The 21,276-nt window shown below is 36.2% G+C and overlaps 1 protein-coding gene across 1 annotated transcript in view; it reads left to right on the top strand.

The window, feature by feature from the left end:
• Nucleotides 1-21,276, top strand: part of LOC133050544 (A disintegrin and metallopeptidase domain 3-like) — a 134,041-nt gene that overhangs the window by 5,780 nt on the left and 106,985 nt on the right. The window contains exons 3-6 of the mRNA XM_061134787.1: nucleotides 1,173-1,228; nucleotides 10,743-10,821; nucleotides 19,286-19,362; nucleotides 19,827-20,004. Coding sequence (XP_060990770.1) covers nucleotides 1,173-1,228; nucleotides 10,743-10,821; nucleotides 19,286-19,362; nucleotides 19,827-20,004 — 390 coding nt within the window. The remainder of the gene's footprint in view (nucleotides 1-1,172; nucleotides 1,229-10,742; nucleotides 10,822-19,285; nucleotides 19,363-19,826; nucleotides 20,005-21,276) is intronic.

Genomic DNA, 21,276 nt, shown 5'->3' with positions numbered 1-21,276 from the left:
AATAAATAAATAAATGAGAAACATATAGGGACAGTATAGCACTCATTTTCTGGGAACAATACAGTGAAGTTAAAACTTAACAAAAAGACTGAGAAATGTATTTGAAAATTTAAAAATATATTACATGGTTCATGGGTTGATGGGGAGATCATAAACTGTAATCAATATTAAATAATAAACAATGAATGAGAATGAAAAAATTGCAAAGAAAAACTTAAATCATGCTCTGAAGTTCATATAATAGCATAATATACTCCTATCCACAAATAAGTAGGTGACAGAATGGCTGGAAATTTAAAAATAGAAAAATAACAATAATCTTAAATTCTTAAAGATTTTCCTTAAATGAAGAGGTAGAATTAATGAAAAAATAAATAAACTGAAGTAGCTCAGATTCCCAACTTTAAAATTTGATTGCTGAGGAGAAGGTAAAACAGAACATTTGGTGAGAGATGTACTGTTAGAAGTGAGACTCACACAAATGTGAACTGGCCAATAGAATCTGAATTCCAGATATCATCCTTCAGTAGAAGAACTGTCTTTTAGTTTTCAGAATGGTGCCTTTAGGTGAACATCAGATTTTAGTCTAATTTTAGTTTTATCTTAGAAGGGAACTTGCTTTGCAGTCTTTAATTTTCCTTTTATTTTCTCTGGAAACTGTAAAGTAAGGAACGATCAAAAAACTCAAATTTCTTCAAAGTGTACTCAGCATTTATAAATGTAACCATTTTAAGGAGAATTTGTTTATGAGACTTTAATGCTAATAACTAATGCTCTTACTTTTGCAGTAGATTTATAATCCTAGAGTTTATGTAACTTGGATTATGATTTATTCTGTCATACGTTCCAAGATTGAAGAAAGATAACTGTAATAGGATATCTCTGTAGAAATGGAGATATACAGTTTGTTTTTGTTATTTTTAGTCTCTTAGACATTTCTGACTGTTTGGAGACTCCATGGACTGTGGCCTGCCCAGTTCCTGTGTCCATGTGATTTCACAGACAAGAAGACTGGAGTTGGTTGCCATTTCCTTCTCCAGTATATATAATTTTGATACATGATATCATCCCTGTTTATATGAAAGAGTACATATTTTTTAAAATTAGGACTTTTGACTTTCAGAGATTTGAAATATCTAATAATTACTTTTTCTCTGAATCCTTTGCTATAGGTCACCTATTCCATCCAAATTGCCAAGAAAACATACACTCTCCCACTTGAAAAACAGTAAGTGGACATTCTTCTTTTCATAGAGTTGTTTTTAGTTTCTTACGTTTTTAATGGCTTCCTATAACTGAGTCTACATTAAAGCCTAAACATTCAAAGGCATGAGTATTTTATTTAACATGTTAAGTCTTCCTGTTAATTCATGTCAAATTAGACTTTTGAGTCATTATCATTAGATTTTAAGTCTAATATTCAGATTCAATGATAATGATATAAATATTGGAGCATATGAAATACATGAACATCATTTTATGTAACTCCTTACTTTTAATTACATTACAATTATAAATGAACTAATGTTATCTACCCATAATTGAGTTTGTTTGTTTCATGTCATTTTACATAATTATGTGACTTAATGCATTTTGTTTGATGTTAGATTCTCAGTTTGCCTCATTTTGCTATAGTATATACTTTTAATGTCTTCATATTTCTGCTTTCTTCTGTGAGGAAACCAACATCAATAACCTGTGTGTATCACTCCATGACTTTCTAATCTAAATTTCATCTTTACCTGAAATAAAACATACAGAAACCTACCTAAAAAAGGATTTCTTTGTTCAAATGCATATTGTCTTCTGCAAGTGTCTTATTTAATAGCAGCATATATTTTCTTTCTCTGTATGTATATTTCCACTCATTTTTAGTAGTGAGAATGCATGGTATATAGTATTGGTGGGTAATGAGGTTATTTCCAGGGATTGTCACTATAGACTCTGACAAGAAGCATCCTCATCCATGTATTTTTATATCATATAGATTTTGCTACATAACAGATGGTATAAATTAATGGACTTCTGGATCAAGAAGGATGAATGCTAAAAATAGTCATAACAATAATAATAATAATGACAAGAACAACAGTAACTGACATTTACTGAGCAAGTACTGTTTTCCAAGTGCATTTCTAGCAATCTGCATGTTGCTGAGTCATGTATGACTCTTTGGTACCTCATGGACTGCAGCATGCCAGGCTCTCCTGTCCTCCATTATCTCCCAGAGTTTGTTCAAATTCATGTCCACTGATTCAGTGATGCTATCTAACCATCTCATCTTCCATCACCCTCATCTCCTTTTGCCTCAATCTTTCGCAGCATCAGTGTCTTTCCAATGAGCAGATTCTTCACACCAGCTGGCCAAAGTATTGGAGCTTCAGCTTCAGCATCAGTCCTTCCATTGATTATTCAGGTTTGATTGCCTTTAGGATAAACTGGTTTGATCTTTGCAGTCTTTCTTTGCAGTCCACAGGACTCTCAAGTGTCTTCTCCAGAACCACAATTCAAAGGCATCAGTTCCTCAGCACTCAGCCTTCTTATGGGCCTATTCTCAAATCTGCACATGACTACTGGAAAAACCGTGACTTTGACTATACGGACCTTTGTTGGTGAAGCGGTATCTCTGCGCTCTAGTACACTGTCTATGTTTGTCATAGCTTTACTTTGAAGAAGCAAGTGTCTTTTAATTTCATGGCTGCAGTCACTGTCCTCAGTGATTATGGAGACCAAGAAAATAAAATCTGTCACTGCTTTTGCTTTTTCCACATCTATTTGCTATGAAGTGAGGGGACCAGAAGCTATGATCATAGTTTTTTGAATGTTGAATTTTAAGCCAGCTTTTTCACTCTCCTCTTTCACTCTCATCAGGAGGCCCTTTAGTTCCTCTTCAGTTTCTGCCATTACAGTGGTATCATCTGCACATCTCAGGTTGTTGATATTTCTCCAACAATCTTCATTCCAGCTTGTGCTTCATCCAGCCATCATTCCACATGATGCACTCTGCTTATTGATTTAATAAGCAGGGTGACAATATACAACCTCTCACTCCTTTCGCTATTTGCACTAGTCAGTTGTTCTGTGTCTGATTCTGAATGTTGCTTCTTGACCCACATATAGGTTACTCAGAAGAGAGGTAAGGTGGTCTGGTACATGCATTTCTTTGAGAATTTTCCACAATTTGTTGTGATCCATAGTCAAAGGCTTTAGCATAGTCAATGAAGGAGAAGTAGATGTTTTTCTGTTTGTCCCTTGCTTTCTTCATGATCCATCGAATGTTGGAAATTTGATCTCTGGCTCCTCTACTTCTTCTAAACCCAGCTTGTACATCTGGAATTACATGGTTCATGTACTTCTGAAGTCTAACTTGAAGGATTTTGAGCAAAACCTTGCTAGCATGTAAAATTAGCACAATGGTAAGGTTGTTTGAACATTCTTTGGCATTGCCCTTTTTTGAGGTTGGAATGAAAACTGACATTTTGCACTCCTGTGGCCACTGCTGGGTTTTCCAAATTTGCTGATTTACTGAGTGCAGCACTCTAACAGCAGCATTTCTTAGGATTTTGAATAATTAAGCTGGAATTCCATTACCTCCATTAACTTTGTTCATAACAGTGCTCCCTAAGGCCCACTTGATTTCACATTCCAGCATGTCTGGCTCTAGGTGAGTGACTACATCATCGTGTCTTTTTGCATCATTAAAACCTTTCTGGTATAGTTCCTTCACATATTCTTGCCACCTCTTCTTAATACCTTTTGCTTCAGTTAGTTCTTCAATGTTTCTGTCTTTTATCAGACCCATCTTTACTTGAAATATTCCCTTCTTATCTCCAATTTTCTTGAAGAGATCTTTAGTCTTTCCCTTTCTATTATTTTTCTCTGTTTTGTTTTGTTTTGGTTTTCATTGCTCAAGAAATCTTTCTCATCTCTCCTTGCTATTCTCTGGAACTCTGCATTCTGTTGAGTATATCTTTCCCTTTCTCCCTTGCCTTTCACTTCTCTTCTTTCCCCAGCTATTTTTAGCACCTCCTCAGACAACCACTTTTCCTTCTTGCATTTCCTCTTCTTTGTGATGGTTTTGGTCATTGCCTCCTCAACAGTGTTACAAACTTCCATCCATAGTACTTCAGGCACTCTTCTACCAGGTCTAATCCCTTGAATCTATTTGTCAACTCTACTGTATAATGATAAGGGATTAGATTTAGATCATACCTGAATGGCCTAGTGGTTTTCATTGCTGTCTTCAACTTTAGCCTGAATTTTGCAATAAGGAGCTCGTGATCTGTGCCACAGTCAGCTCCAGGTTTTGTTTTTACTGACTGTATACAGCTTCTCCATCTTTGGCAACAAAGAACATAATCAATGTGATTTCAATATTGACCATCTGTTGATGCCCATGTGTAGACTGGTCTGCTGGATTGTTTGGAAAGAGTGTTTGCTATGACCAGTGTGTTCTCTTGACAAGACTCTGTTAGCGTTTGCCCACTTTCATTTTGTACTTCAAGGCCAAACTTGTCTGTTATTCCAGGTTTCTCTTGACTTCCTTCTTTTGCCTTCTAATCCCCTATGATGAAAAGGACATTTTTTTTTTTTTATCTTAGTTCTAGAAGGTGTCCTAGGTCTTCATAGAATCAGTCAACTTCGCCGTCTTTAACATTAGCCATTGGGGCATAGACTTGTGTTACTGTGCTGTTGAATGGTTTGCCTTAGAAACAAACTGAGATCATTCTGTCATTTTTGAGATTGACTCAATTACTGAATTTTGAACTCTTTTGTTGACTATGAGGGCTACTCCATTTCTTCTAAGGGATTCTTGCCCAAAAGAATTGATATAATGGTCATCTGAATTAAATACGCCCTTTCCCATCCATTTTAGTTCACTGATTCCTAAGATGCTGATGTTCAATCTTACCATCTCTTGCTTGACCACTTCCAGTTTACCTTGATTCATGGACATAACATTCCAAGTTCCTATGCAATATTGTTCTTTATAGTATAGGACTTTCACCACCAGACACATCCACAACTTAACTCTGTTCCTGCTTTGGCCAAACTGCTTCTTTTGTACTGTAGTTATTATTAATTGCCCTCCACTCTTCCTGAGTAGCATATTGGATACCTTCGACCTGAAGGGTTCATCTTCCAGTGTCATATCTTTTTGCCTTTTTCATATGGTATATGGGGTTTTCCAGGCAAGAATACTGGAGAAGATTGCCATTTCCTTCTCCAGTGTACTACATTTTGTCAGAATTCTTCACTGTGAATTATAAACCAATAATGCATATGCAGCCATCAAATTACTGTATCTCATAGATTATTTATCCTCCCTTATTTACAGCAAGAAAGCTCTCTAGTTGACATCCCTGGACATTCACAGCCCTCAGTGTAGCTATTGGATTATAAGTAAGAAGATTCTTAAGTGTTATATACTGACAGTTTCTTTTTTTTTTTTTTCCAAAACCTTTATAACCAACTTTTATGACAGTAAATTAAAGGATATTTGTTTTCTACATTCTCAACCACATGCATATATTTACTCATCTTTGTTAATTAGTGGATAACAAATGCTATTTTATTGTTGCTTTATTATGCAGTTCTCTGGTTATTAATAACATGTAGTGTCTTTCAAAGTGAAAATGCACAGTTCTCATTAACTTGCTTCCCTTAAAATTTTAGGGTAGTTAGTTTTTACTCATTCAGTCAGTCCAATTCAGTTCAGTCACTCAGTCATGTCCTCCTCTTTGAGATCCCATAGACCGTAGCACACCAGGCCTCCCTGTCCATCAGCAACTCCCGGAATTTCTCCAGACTCATGTCCATTGAGTTGGTGATGCCATCCAACCATCTCATCCTCTGTCATCGTCTTCTTCCACCTTCAATCTTTCCCAGCATCAGGGTCTTTTCTAATGAGTCAGCCCTTTGCATCAGGTGGCCAAAGTATTGTCTTTTATTCATTAGTTTTGAGTTATTCATATTCTATGTATGGCTTTATCTTTCTGTTTTTCCACTTTTTGCTCCATCATCAATTTGTGAGAAGTTTTATTTTCTGTGGCTATTACCACTTTCTCTCTTCTGTAGTTGTGAAAATAGCATGTTGAATATTGATGTTTTGTTCCTATGTTTTTTGGATTTATTGCTATAAAAAAGAATTTTCAAATTATACTTATATTCATATTTTTTCTTATAGGTTCTCATGTTCTTCTCTTGTGTCTCCAGATCCTAAAGTGATACAATAACATCCTATATTTTTAAAAATTCTCTTTCCATTTGAGATGTAAAGCCACTGCTTTCAGTTTCTTTATCAACTCTATCTGCATTTTCCTACTTTTCTTTTTTATTGTAGTGGTTTTTGCCATACATTGACATGAATCAGCCATGGATTTACATGTGTTCCACATCCAGATCCCCCCTCCCGCCTCCCTCTCCATCCCATCCCTCTGGGTCTTCCTAGTGCACCAGCCCTGAGCACTTGTCTCATGCTTCCAACCTGAGCTGATAATCTGTTTCACCCTTGATAGTATACTTGTTTCAATCCTGTTCTCTCTGAACATCCCACCCTCACCTTCTCCCACAGAGTCTAAAAGTCTGTTCTGTACATCTCTGTCTCTTTTTCTGTTTTGCATATAAGGTTATCATTACCATCTTTCTAAATTCCATATATATGCATTAGTATACTGTATTGGTGTTAATCTTTTCGGCTTACTTCACTCTGTATAATGGGCTCCAATTTCATCCATCTCATCAGAACTGATTCAAATGAATTTTTTAATGGCTGAGTAATATTCCATAGTGTATATGTACCACAGCTTCCTTATCCATTTGTCTGCTGATGAGCATCTAGGTTGCTTCCTTGTCCTGCGATGAACATTGGGGTGCACGAGTCTCTTTCAGATCTGGTTTCCTCGGTGTGTATGCCCAGGAGTGGGATTGCTGGGTCGTATGGCAGTTCTATTTCCAGTTTTTTAAGGAATCTCCACACTGTTCTCCATAGTGGCTGTACTAGTTTGCATTCCCATCAACAGTGTAAGAGGGTTCCCTTTTCTCCACACCCTCTCCAGCATTTAATGCTTGTAGACTTTTGGATAGCAGCCATTCTGACTGGCATGTAATGGTACCTCATTGTGGTTTTGATTTGCACTTCTCTGATAATGAGTGATGTTGAGCATCTTTTCATGTGTTTGTTAGCCATCAGTATGTCTTCTTTGGAGAAATGTCTGTTTAGATCTTTGGCCCATTTTTTGATTGGGTCATTTATTTTTCTGGAATTGAGCTGCAGGAGTTGCTTTGTATATTTTTGAGATTAATCCTTTGTCTGTTTCTTCATTTGCTATTATTTTCTCCCATTCTGAAGGCTGTCTTTTCACCTTGCTTATAGTTTCCTTTATTGTACAAAAGCTTTTAAGTTTCATTAGGTCCCATTTGTTTAGTTTTGCTTTTATTTCAAATATTCTGGGAGATGCGTCATAGAGGATCTTGCTGTGATTTATGTCAGAGAATGTTTTGCCTATGTTCTCCTCTAGGAGTTTTATAGCTTCTGGTCTTACATTTAGATCTCTAATCCATTTTGAGTTTATTTTTGTGTATGGTGTTAGAAAGTGTTCTAGTTTCATTCTTTTACAAGTGGTCGACCAGTTTTCCCAGCACCACTTGTTAAAGAGATTGTCTTTTTTCCCTTGTATATTCTTGCCTCCTTTGTCAAAGATAAGATGTCCATAGGTACGTGGATTTATCTCTGGGCTTTCTATTTTGTTCCATTGATCTATATTTCTGTCTTTGTGTCAGTACCATACTGTCTTGATGACTGTAGCTTTGTAGTAGAGCCTGAAGTCAGGCAGGTTGATTCCTCCAGTGCCATTCTTCTTTCTCAGGATTGCTTTGGCTATTCGAGGTTTTTTGTATTTCCATATAAATTGTGAAGTTATTTGTTCTAGTTCTGTGAAGAATACCATTGGTAGCTTGATAGGGATTGCATTGAATCTATAGATTGCTTTGTGTAGTATAATCATTTTCACAATATTGATGCTTCCAATCCATGAACATGATATATTTCTCCATCTATTTGTGTCCTCTTTGATTTCTTTCATCAGTGTTTTATAGTTTTCTATGTATTAGGTCTTTTGATTCTTTAGGTAGATATACTCCTTCCCTACTTTTTTGAAGCATTTTTTCTTCACTGCAGGTTTCTGCTGACTCAGGCATTATTTGGTTAGAATATTTTCTAGGTGGATTAGTTAGATTATTTTCTTAAGAAGGAACATGCAAATAGCATGCTTCCCTAATCGAATATCTGTGGATGTCTTTTTCTTCTCATAATTGAATAACATTTTGGCAATGTGTAGAATTTGTGAGTCATATTTCTTTTCTATAAATTTTTGTAATTTGATACAGTCTATTTTAAGTTTTTCAGTATGTTTTCATTGTATGGGTGAGTGTGAGTTTCTGTATATATGTTTGTATATTACGTTAATACTCCCTGAAATATCCAAAGTCCCTTAATGTTTTCTTTTTAATTTTCAGTCCATATACCTTATTTTCTTACATGGGAAATATATGCTTTCACCCTGCATCTTATTTCTCTGTGTTATATATCATATTCTATAACTATGATCAAATCTTTAATTTTGATGTACATTCTGCCAGCATTTTTCCTTTTTATTAGCTAGACCTTTAATTATGTTTACAGTAAGCAAATTTTCTTAGATACATATATTTGATTCCTTAATATTAAATGTCTGCCAATGCAGGAGACAGAAGAGATGTGGATTTGATTCCTGAGTCAGGACTGTTCCCTGGAGGAAGGTTTGGCAGCACACTCAAGTAATGTTGCTTTCAAAATCTCATGGACAAAGGAGACTGGTGGGCTATAGTCCATACAGTCACAAAGAGTTGAACACAACTGAAGGGACACAGCACTCACATGTCATGTATTTTAGTTTCATAGTGTCTTTTTTTTTTCCCTCTCCAAATGGTCTCCTTGGAAAGCTTATTAATTTTTTCTGAACTTAAGATTGTTCTTGTTCATCAGTGCTGCTTCATTAGAAGCTAGCTTTTGACTTTTGCCTTTGATTTGCTTTTCAATTTCCTTTTGTTGGACATGGTTTTTCTTTCAGTGCTCACTTGTATTTCGCTTATGTGCTTAGTTGCTCAGTCATGTCCGACTCTTTGCAATCCCATAGGCTGTAACCCAGCAAGCTCCTCTGTCCATGGATTCTCCAGGCAAGAATACTGGAGTGGGTTGCCATTCCCTCCTCCAGGGGTTCTTCCCAACCCAAGGATCGAACCCTATAATGCCATGTCTCAGGCAGAGGATGTGTTAATTTCTTCCTTCCTGCCATCTACATCACGTGGTTCTGAACAAAGGGACTTCAGTTTACAGTCAGGCAGAAGGACTCGATTCTCTGAGGCAGGCCATTTGATTATAGTAACAAAAGCAATGAAAAGCAAATCAAAGAAACAGTTCCAACATGGAGCCAGAACTGGCTTCTCTGCAACAGTCTGCAGGTTCCCTTGGTAGTCACTTTGTGGCCTTTTTGTGTCTTATTTGTTCATACTTACACAGACTGCTCATGCAGGCAGTTATTTTTAGTCCCTTATAGTTCCTTTATCACTTGTTACTCAAGGAGACATTTGCCCAGGTCAAGCACTCCAGTAGAGTTCAGGTCCCACCCTATCTCATCCCTACCATAAGTATGTTAGATTGTTCCAAGATAATCAACATCCACCTTATAAGAAGAGTATAGCTCCATACTCCATTTATATCACACTTATGTATAAAAATAACGTATGATATTTGAGCCAAAGAGTAGAATCCTTCTTCTAAACAAAGACTTTGAGATGTATTGTGCGGTTCTACAATTTTTCTCCTACTGCTTCAAGAGAAGCAGTTTCCATAAAAGGACCATGTCTTTTCCTAGGTTCCAGAAGGAAGGCATTGTGGTGTTGAATCTGCAGTAACCTTGTAAACAACATTTGTTTTCATTTTAAAGCACTGGGAATTTGGAGGTTGTGTTTTAGCCTAGGATAAGTTATGAAAAAAATTAATGATATAAGCATGAATTTTTTGTTATTTATCAACCCATGGCTGCTTATTCTTATTAACCAAAGCATTTGTGCCTTGAGATGTACAGATGGTTGAATCTATAAAAACTTTGCTTTGGATATTGGAAGTCCTGGATTTTATCAGACATCAATCTGTGTCATTACAGTGTCCACACCTGTATCTGGTTATTCTGGTCCTTGTTTTCTCTCATATACATAATATACTATCAGAAAGAAAGTTAGACAATGGAGAGATGAACCCACTTCAGTTCAGTTCAGTCCCTCAGTCTTGTCTGACTCTTTGCGACTCCAAGCACTGCAGCATGCCAGGCCTCCCTGTCCATCATCAACTCCCAGAGCTTACTGAAACTCATGCCATCCAACCATCTTATCCTCTGTCACTCCCTTCTCCTCCTGCCTTCGATCTTTCCCAGCATCAGGGTCTTCTCCAATGAATCCATTCTTTGCATCAGGTGGCCAAAGCATTGGAGCTTCAGCTTCAGCATCAGTCCTTCCAGTGACTATTCAGGACTGATTTCCTTTAGGATTGACTGGTTTGATCTTCTTGCAGTCCAAGGAACCCATTTAATTTGTGCATATTTAAGCTTATAAAGTGGAAAGTACAGTTTTCTTAAATTTCATAACTCTGGAAGTTACTTTTATTCATGTTATTCAAACAAAGTTTATTATTTTGGTTGCATTAGGTCATTTTTAGACTCTAATTTCCTGGTGTATTCACACAACAAGTCGGGGATGTTATATCCAGATTCTTCATTTATAAAGGTAAGTTTTACTTTATGTTTTGCAGATTTTTGTGCTTTTGTGGTAAAGGCATTTTTGGTGGGAAGAATGAGCCTCCCTTATGCTCAGCCAGATTGTTGGGCAAGCAGATTGATCACTAACCCAAACATAATGTGGCTGTTGCTATGAAAACATGTTGAATAGAATGAGCATTTTAGAATTTGAAACTCAGGAATCACTTAATTGAAAAGGTCATTTACATTCTGTGGAAGTAGTTGTAGGAATTTGAGAGGAGAAAGAAGTGGGAAAAGGAACTCAGAAGCCTCTCAATACAGGGCAAAGTTTTCATGAAAGTGTCATAGGAACTGGGCAGTGGAGGGAACAGTGGAAACCACTTGACAGAAAGAGCACAGAAAAATAAAGCTACAATAGCATATTGAGTACTAAATCCTAATATGTTTACATGAAAACCACAGGAATTTGAATTATATCCCCCAATGCAGATAAGAGTCAAAAAATGTTTAAAAGAATATGCAGAAGTTAGCTTCTAACTAATTAGTCTAAGATATGTATTTTGCCAGAATAGATGATGGAGAAGATATGAATGCAAGTGTTTGTTCAAATTCTGTTGCTGTGCTACAATTCAGAGAGAATGATATTTAAAATATGGTAACTGGTACAACATTTCTATTTCTCACCATCTGCAAGTAGGAAGTAGGACAGAATTCATGAGACACTTGGTTTGAGACATTTGACAATTAAAAGACAAATCAGGGATTCTTCCTCTGACAGAAAGGAAGCACAGAGGGTGAGTCTCACATTGAACTTGGTCCTCTGACTAGGAATAATGTCTTAACTATGGTTCAAGAGTTGAATCAAATCAGACATCTTACGAGTTTGGATTTTCTGAAATGTAGGGATAGCATATTCAGTCATCCACCACTAAGGATAATGTTAGATATAGCTTTTATTGTTTTTGTTTTTTTTTTAATATGGTCGATACAAAGTTAAGGGAATTCATTGTTCCTAGATTGGTAAGAATCTGTTTGTTTTTCTGCCCCATGATGGGGAATGTAATTAATTGTATAAGATGTCTTTTCTGTATTAGTTGATATGATCATATGATGTTGAGATAGTGTATTGCTTTGACTGATTTTCAAATCTTGGTGCAGTACCTAGAAAATATCTTTCATACCTAGAAAAATCTAAACTTGGTCTTGTTGTATGAATTTTTTATTCATGCCTGCATTTGATTTGCTAACAATTTCTTGAGAATTTTGGGGATCAAATTTCATGAAAAACTTTGGTCTATGATTTTCTTTCTTGTAGTGACTTTGTCTAATTTTTAGATTAGAGTAATACTGGCCTCATTAAACACATCAAAAAGGAATGCATTCTCTTTTGTTTTTCAGGAGGACATTGTATAAAATACTTGTTAATTAAGATACTTGGTAAAATTCTACGGTGAAATCCCTGGGCTTTGGGATTTTGCATGTGTGTGTGTTGGGAGCTATTAAATTAGCAATTCAATTTATTTAATAGTCACAGGCTATTTTATTTATCTGTTTGTTTTTTTTTTATTGCTTTTGTGGCTTGTAGTTTTTTAAGTAATTGGTCTGTTTCATCTCAGTTGCATTTCTGCTTGACATTTTGTAATAGTCTTTATTATTCTTTTAATGACTTACGGGAGCTTTAGTGATGAGCTGGTTCATTTCAGACTTTGATGATATGTGACTCCTCTTTTCTTAACTGTCAGTCTTACTAGAGATTTTTCAATTTATTGCACATATCAAAGAACCTACTGTTTCTTGCTTTGATTTTCTTCACTGTTATCTTATTTTCAATGTCACAGCGTTTTGCTGTATTTCTTTTCTCCCTGATACCTTGCTTCAGGTTTATTTTGCTCTTCTTCTTCTAATATGTTGAGGACAAAACTTAATAGGCGACCGTTCATCTGGAAAAGATTGAAGGAAAGAGGAGAAGGCTTAATGTCATTTGAATCAGGAAATGTGATACCTCAGCCTTATCAAGGTTATTTGCCTATTCTTTTTTTTTTTTTTTTTTTGTGGCTACATAAGAATTTCTGGATCATTTTTTCTGGTTCTAGAAATAATGCCATTAGATATTGTATAGGAATCACATTGAATTTGTAGATTGCTTCAGGTGGTATAGGCATTATAACCATATGAATTCCTCCAATGCATGACCACTGGGTCTCTTTCCATTGTATCATAATTTCTTTCATCAGTGTACTATAGGTTTAGATTACAGGTCTTCCTCTTACATGGTTTAATTTAATCAAAAATATTTTATTCTTTTGGATGCTATTGTAAGTGGAATTGTTTTGTTAATTTCTCTCTCTGACAGTTTGTTAGTTTGTAGATACACAAATGATTTTCTATGTTAACTTTATACTCTGTAACATTGCTCAATTTACTAATATATTTCTTCTTTAACCTATGTAGGTATTGCTTTTATTACTTGGATATTTTTTTTTCATTTATTTTTATTAGTTGGAGGCTAATTACTTTACAATATTGTAGTGGTTTTTGCCATACATTGACATGAATCAGCCATGGATTTACATGTGTTTCCCATCCTGAACCCCCCCTCCCACCTTCCTCCCCATCCCATCCCTCTGGGTCATCCCAGTGCACCAGCCCCGAGAACTTCTCTCGTGCATCCAGCCTGGACTGGTGATCTGTTTCACACTTGATAATATACATGTTTCGATGCTGTTCTCTCTAAAAATCCCACCCTGTCCTTCTCTCAGAGTGTCCAAAAGTCTGTTCTATACATCTGTGTGTCTTTTTCTGTTTTGCATATAGGGTTATTTTTACCATATTTCTAAATTCCATACATATGCATTAGTATACTGTATTGGTGTTTCTCTTTCTGGCTAACTTCACTCTGTATAATAGGCTTCAGTTTCATCCATCTCATTAGAACTGATTCAAATGAATTCTTTTTAATGGCTGCGTAATATTCCATTGTCTATATGTACCACAGCTTTCTTATCCATTCCTCTCCTGATGGACATCTAGGTTGCTTCCATGTCCTGGATATTATAAACACTGCTGTGATGAACATTGAGGTACACGTGTCTCTTTCAGTTCTGTTTTCCTCGGTGTGTATGCCCAGGAGTGGGATTGCTGGGTCATATGGCAGTTCTATTTCCAGTTTTTTAAGGAAACTCCACACTGTTCTCCATAGTGGCTGTATTACTTTGCATTCCCATCAACAGTGTAAGAGGGTTCCCTTTTCTCCACACCCTCTCCAGCATTTATTGCTTGTAGACTTTTGGATAGCGGCCATTCTGACTAGCATGTAATGGTACCTCATTGAGGTTTTGATTTGCATTTCTCTGATAATGAGTGATGTTGAGCATCTTTTCATATGCTTGTTAGCCATTTGTATGCCTTTTTTGGAGAAATGTCTGTTTAGACCTTTGGCTCATTTTTTGATTGGGTCATTTATTTTTCGGGAATTGAGCTGCAGGCGCTGCTTGTATATTTTTGAGATTAATCCTTTGTCTGTTTCTTCATTTGCTATTATTTTCTCCCATTCTGAAGGCTGTCTTTTCACCTTGCTTATACTTTCCTTTGTTGTACAAAAGCTTTTAAGTTTCATTAGGTCTCATTTTTTATTTTTGCTTTTATTTCAAGTATTCTGGGAGGTGGGTCATAGAGGATCTTGCTGTGATTTATGTAGGAGAATGTTTTGTCTATGTTCTCCTCTAGGAGTTTTATAGTTTCTGGTCTTAGATTTAGATCTTTAATCCATTTTGAGTTTATTTTTGTGTATGGTGTTAGAAAGTGTTCCAGTTTCATTCTTTTACAAGTGGTCGACCAGTTTTCCCAGCACCACTTGTTAAAGAGGTCGTCTTTTTTCCCTTGTATATTCTTGACTCCTTTGTCGAAAATAAGGTGTCCGTAATTATGTGGATTTATCTCTGGGGTTTCTATTTTGTTCCATTGATCTATATTTCTGTGTTTCTGCCAGTACCATGCTCTCTGGATGACTGTGGCTTTGTAATAGAGCCTGAAGTCAAGCAGGTTGATTCCTCCAGTGCCATTCTTCTTTCTCAGGATTGCTTTGGCTATTCGAGGTTTTTTGTATTTCCATACAAATTTTGAAATTAATTGTTCTAGTTCTGTGAAGAATACCGTTGGTAGCTTGATAGGGATTGCATTGAATCTATAGATTGCTTTGTGTAGTATACTCATTTTCACAATATTGATGCTTCCAATCCACGAACATGGTATATTTCTCCATCTATTTGTGTCCTCTTTGATTTCTTTCATCAGTGTTTTATAGTTTTCTATGTGTAGGTCTTTTGTTTCTTTAGGTAGATATACTCCTAAGTATTTTATTCTTTTTGTTGCAATGGTGAATGGTATTGTTTCCTTAATTTCTCTTTCTCTTTTCTCATTGTTAGTGTATAGGAATTCAAGGGATTTCTGTGTGTTACTTTTGTATCCTGCAACTTTACTATTGATTACTATTGATTAGCACTAATAATTTTCTGGTAGAGACTTTAGGGTTTTCTATGTAGAGGATAATATCATCTGCAAACGAATTTTGAATGTGGAACCTCCTTTGCATATCTGGGATAAAGCCCACTTGGCTTTGGTTTACAATTTTTGAATTTATTGTTGACTTTTATTTCCTAATATGTTGTTGAGAATTTTTGCATATATGCTCATGAGAGATTTTAATATGTTCTTTTTTTAAGTGTCATTGGTTGTTTTTGTTTTAGTATAATATTGTCCACATAGCATGAGTTTGAAGTATTTGTTCTGTTTCTATATTTTGAAGGAATGTGTAGAGATTTGATATGGTTTACTCAAGTGTTTGGCAGAATTCAACTGTGACAACATCTGGGCCTGCCTGCTGCTTTGTGATTTGGCAGGTGATCAATTTTATTCAACTTATTTAATAGAATCAGATGTATTCAGATTGTCTATTTCCTCTTTCATGAGGTTTGAGAAATGGTGTGTTTCAAATAGTGGGACCATTTTATCCAGGATTTCAAATTGGTGGAATAGAGTTGTTTATTCATTCCTTTATTATTCTTTTAGTGTACATGAGGCTATATTTAAGATATTTCTTTTATAATACTGATATCAGTAATTAGTATCATCTCTCTTATCATGCCTGGCAAGAGGCTTATCAATTTTAAATATTTCTTTTCTGTTGCTTACTTTGGATTTAATTTGCTTTTCTTTTTTCTAGTTTCCAAAGTGGAAACTTTAATTACTATCCCATAACTCTTGTAAGATTTGATCAGTTTTTACTGTCTTCCTTTGCTCCTTTGATCTGTTGGAGTTGAATTGAGTCTCTCTTCTGTCTGATATAATCTGCTGTTGAAGACTTCTGGTGAATTTTTTCAGTTCAGTTTCAGCCACCAGCTTCCCTGGTGGCTTAGCGGTAAAGAACCTGCCTGCCAATGCAGGAGACAGGTTCAATCTATGAGCTAAGAAAATCCCCTGCAGAAGGAAATAGCAATCCACTCCAGGATTCTCATCTAGAAAGTCACACAGGCAGAAGATTCAGGTGGGCTACAGTCCTTGGGGTGGCAAAAGAGTTGGATACGACTCGGCAGCTAAACAACAGCAGCAATTATTCTACAGCTCCATGATTTCTGTTGGATACTTTTAATATTTTATCTGTTTTTTTTTCAAACACTCACTTGCTTCATGCATTGTTCTCCTAACCTCAGTGAGCATCTTTATGGAAACATCTTTATTTTGAAATTTTTATTAGGTACATTAATTTTATTTCACTAGTGTCAATTTCAGCCTGTATCTTCTTCCTTTGTTTGAAATATCATTTCTTTATTCCTCATTTTACTTAACACTCTACTTTGGTGTCTGCTCATTAGACAAAGCAGTCCCCTCACAGAGTCTTCATGAGTGGCCATGTACAGAAGGACACCCCCACAAATCAGCCCAGCCAGTGACGTGGGGGTCCTCTACCAGCTGTATCTCTCTTCAGGTAGAAGCAGACCTCTGTGGGGTTTTTTACTCTGTCTCTGCTGGTCAGAAGGGATGATCACTGTTCTCTGTTATCCCAAGTTAGTGCCCCTGTTCTCCCTCAGGCTGTACTGAGGCATCAGTGCTGCAAGATTGGAGAGACAAATGCTGGTTCTTGGGTCAATATTGTTGAAGTGGGAGCACTGCATTCAATCAGTCAACTATTGTCTCCTGCAGTGGAGGCAGAGAGGTGGGATTTTTCTTCTTCTCACTCTGTGATGAGTGTGGACAAGCAGGGAAGGGAGGCAATGGTGTCAAGTAACCCAAACCACCATCTCCATTGTGTTTTGGGTGACTAGACTGCCCAGGTTTGTCGATACTGCTCCTTGGGTATTCTCCTCGGAAACACTGGGGCACTGCTTGCTTGAACAACACCCTCTGCTGCCCTGGGTCAATCTGGAAGCTAGATTATCTCTTATCTAATCTAAAGGTAGCACTCTGGGGCAGAGTCTCTGCTGAGCAGTCATCCCAAGTCTCCCTACTGGCTTTGATGCATCTGATGTTGCATTCACTGAAAGATGTGCACGAGTCAGTCAGTTATTTCATGGTCTCTCACAGATGGAATTGGTGCATTAATTGCTACTTACTTGGTGTATTTGATGGAGGATGGCAGATCCAGGGATTTCTAAACCACCATCTTTTGACCAGTATTAAGCCTTTATTTCTTTGAATGTTTTTTCTACTCTGCATTCTTTCTGGTTCTCCTTAGTGGATTCTGACATATATCTTAAAACTTTTGGTAGTGTTCCATGTGTTCTTGAAACTCTATTCATTTTCTTAGTTAATTTTCCTGTGACTTATATATTGAGTAAATTTTACTCATCTGTCTCAAGTTCATTGATTCCGTCCTTTGTCATCTGCACTCTACATTTGTGCCTACCCAGTTTGGGTTGTTTTCTTTGTTTGTTTTTATTATTATATTATTGTTTCTAATTTCTTAGTTGTTATTTTTAATAGCTTCTATTTCATTTCTGAAATTTTCTTATTCTTTCAGTTGTTTCAGGATGATTTTAAAATGTTCATTGAATGAGTATTTTCACAGCTGCTTTAAAATCCATTGGATCATTCCAGCATGTGGCTAATCTCAATATTGCAGCATCTGGTGTCTTCTCCCATTTTGTTGTGATATTCTTGGTTCTTGATATAGTATATAGTTTTAGATTGTATCTTTGTCATTGAAATCGTCTATTGTTGAGGCAAACTCCCAGTTTAAGTTCAAATTTAGTGTGATTGCTGCTCCAGTAACCTTTTAGCTTTCTTGGGACTTTTGATATTATTTTGTTGTCCTTCGTTCTTCCTGGCTCATCTGGAGCTCACAGGATCTCTGCCAGGGCAGCCCATGGCAGGAAATTTTCATTCCTGGGCCACCCTCTGTTGCTTGGTGATATTGGTTGATGAGGGAACCATATAATGAAGAACATTTCCTCTAGCTGTATGCCAGTCACTGGCTATCAATATGCTTCTCATCTCTGCTAGTGCCCCTGAGAGAGGAAAGTTTTTAATCTAGGCCACTGTGGCTGCTTTGAGTTTGGAGTGTTGAGAATCATCTCACGAGGATCATTTTCTCATATTGGGCATGCAAGGCCAGGAGATGCATAAACTGAGATGCTGTCTTCTGCTGGGTAAAGTGTTGGGAGCTGGTTTGCATTCTACATCTTTGTGAAGGCTTGTGGCATAGTTTGCTGGCACTGTGAGCAGAAGTGGCTGCCACTGTTGTCTGACTGTGGAGTCGTGTATGCTCTGCCTCGATCAGTTGGTTGGAGATAGGAGTTAAGCCGAGTATTGAGATGAGTGAATGCTTACTGATGGATTTGTATGTATGGACACTTATGCCACAGAAACACATTCGTACATGAGAATGTGATGATAATAGTGTGTTCATAGTCCAGGATTAACTGAGGAACAAGGTTGATTCTAGATATCAGTACACTTCTTAGGGAAGAGAAGGAACTTCAGTAAAATACTATATCAGTGGAGAATGTAGGAAGAGTAATGTTTTGAATGTCCATTGAGAAGAGACTTTCAAGTAAGGATGATCAACATGGTGAGATAGTAGAAATTAGTGAAGAAAGGTCAGTTAAGATATTTTGGTCTTACTTAGAATAAAACAAATGAAATGCTCACAGTGGAAGTCAAATTAATGCTGGTGATTACCTTGAGGTAGCATTTTTAGGCTATATATTCAAAATGTGGACTGAGAATGGCAAGATATAGATCAGAACGTTATTTATGAAAAGTTCAGATTTACAGCAAAAATCCTTTGGGAGAGAATAGGAGTTGTGATTATAGACAGAAGAGTGTCAAGGGGAAAATACTGTAGAAAGCTAAAGAGGAAATGAAATGTCTGTTGAATTGTATAATGGAATGCTTAAATCTGATGTTTGATGATGTCTAGGATGAGGGTTATCAATAAAACCAAACGCTTTGTTTGCTAATCATTACTGATGTGTCTTTATATTACTCCTGTGCAGGGCTATTGCTTTTATCAAGGATATGCCACAGAGATTCCAAATTCAGTTGTGACACTTAGTACCTGCTCTGGACTCAGGTAATGACATATTCCAGAGATGTACATAGTTGATATCTAGTGTACACTTTAACTTTTAGTAACTTCTTGAAGGGTAGATGGAAGACAAAGAAAATAGACACTTGCATTGTATTTCTTCTCATCTACTTTCTGTGCCTGCTTGTCTTATCTTTTCCGCTATACTCTTTGTGTCTCTCCCAGGATTGCAATTATAAAATTCATTCAGAAAAAGCTGTCATCAGAATGAGAAATAGCCCTATTACTGATCCACTCTAGAACTGCAATGACTCTTAAATGCTATAAGAGATAGAAGAAGTTAGATAATTGGGTTTACATGTTAATGGAAGTAAGACGGGGCTATCATTAGATATTAGATGACAAAATCATTATCAGATTTCTACTTAATGTTTTCTTTTAGTATTTATTTATGTTTATTATTGAGAAATCCATATTTTAAATTTCTTTTTATGTGTTTCAATATTCAGGGGATTATTGCAGTTTGAAAATGTCAGTTATGGAATTGAACCACTGGAATCTTCAACTACATTTGAGCATGTGATTTATCTGATAAGGGATAAAAAAAGTGATTTTTCTCCCATAACAGAAAATAATTCTACCACTCAATTTGCAGATCAATCCTACAAAATTCTTGTGAAATCAAATGTAAGTAGCTCAAGTATGCAAATTATGATAAACATACTCACATTGATATCTGGTACATTTGGAAAACAAATTTAAAGTGATACTGGTTATAATAAAACCTTCTCTTATAAGGTATTTATTTTAAATATATTTTGTTTAGTCATATAATATTTAAAAATTTAATAGCTGTAAATATATAATTTAAAATTCTCACGTATACCTAATTTTAAGTATTTTATGCAGATATGTCTTTTAAGTACTTTTATGCAAATATACTCAAATATTAAATGAAAATATTAAGTAGAAATTTGATAATGACCTTTGTCATTTAATATGTAGGAATAGTCCCATCTTGCTTGATTATCATGTAAATCCAGTTTTCTACCTGCTTCTATTATTGCATTTAGGAGTCATTGCAGTTCTAGGGTAGCACAGTTCCACTGTTACTGAATTTCCATCCTAATATTATAATGGTACTCAAATTTGCTGATTGTAAGTGTCATCTGTTTTGCCATTTAGTTACTTTATTAACTTCTTAAAAATAAAAGTTAATTTTGATAGAAAATGCAAAAGTAAAAACGAGGCAAAAATTGTCTCATATCTCACTGTCTAGACATAGTGTTCTTAGAACTTTGAGGCATTGGTTCTAATTCTTTTACGGTATCTAGTTATAAAGATGATTTATAAAGGAATATTTTAAAAAAATTATCTAATCATGTATTTTTCTTTGAAATTTCGTTTGTGCTATTAAGAGGATAATATAAGTTTTCACTTATCATTAAGTTCAGTTCAGTTCAGTTTAGTCGCTCAGTCGTGTCCGACTGTTTGCAACCTCATGAATCGCAGCACGCCAGGCCTCCCTGTCCATCACCATCTCCCGGAGTTTACTCAAACTCATGTCCATCGAGTCAGTGATACCATCCAGCCATCTCATCCTCTGTCGTCCCCTTTGCCTCCTGCCCCCAATCCCTTCCAGCATCAGGGTCTTTTCCAATGAGTCAACTCTTCACATCAGGTGGCCAAAGTATTGGAGTTTCAGCTTCAGCATCAGTCCTTCCAATGAACAACCAGGACTGATCTCCTTTAGGACGGACTGGTTGGATCTCCTTGCAGTCCAAGGGACTCTCAAGAGTCTTCTCCAACACCACAGTTCAAAAGCATCAATTTTTCGGCGCTCAGCTTTCTTCACAGTCCAACTCTCACATCCATACATGACCACTGGAAAAACCATAGCCTTGACTAGACGGACCTTTGCTGGTAAAGTAATGTCTCTGCTTTTTAATGGGCTATCTA

The sequence above is a fragment of the Dama dama genome, chromosome 32 (genome assembly GCF_033118175.1).
Source record: "Dama dama isolate Ldn47 chromosome 32, ASM3311817v1, whole genome shotgun sequence".
Classification (NCBI taxonomy): Eukaryota; Metazoa; Chordata; class Mammalia; order Artiodactyla; family Cervidae; genus Dama; species Dama dama.
The sequence above is the reverse complement of the archived record's forward strand: the minus strand, read 5'-3'. Positions and strand labels throughout refer to the sequence as shown.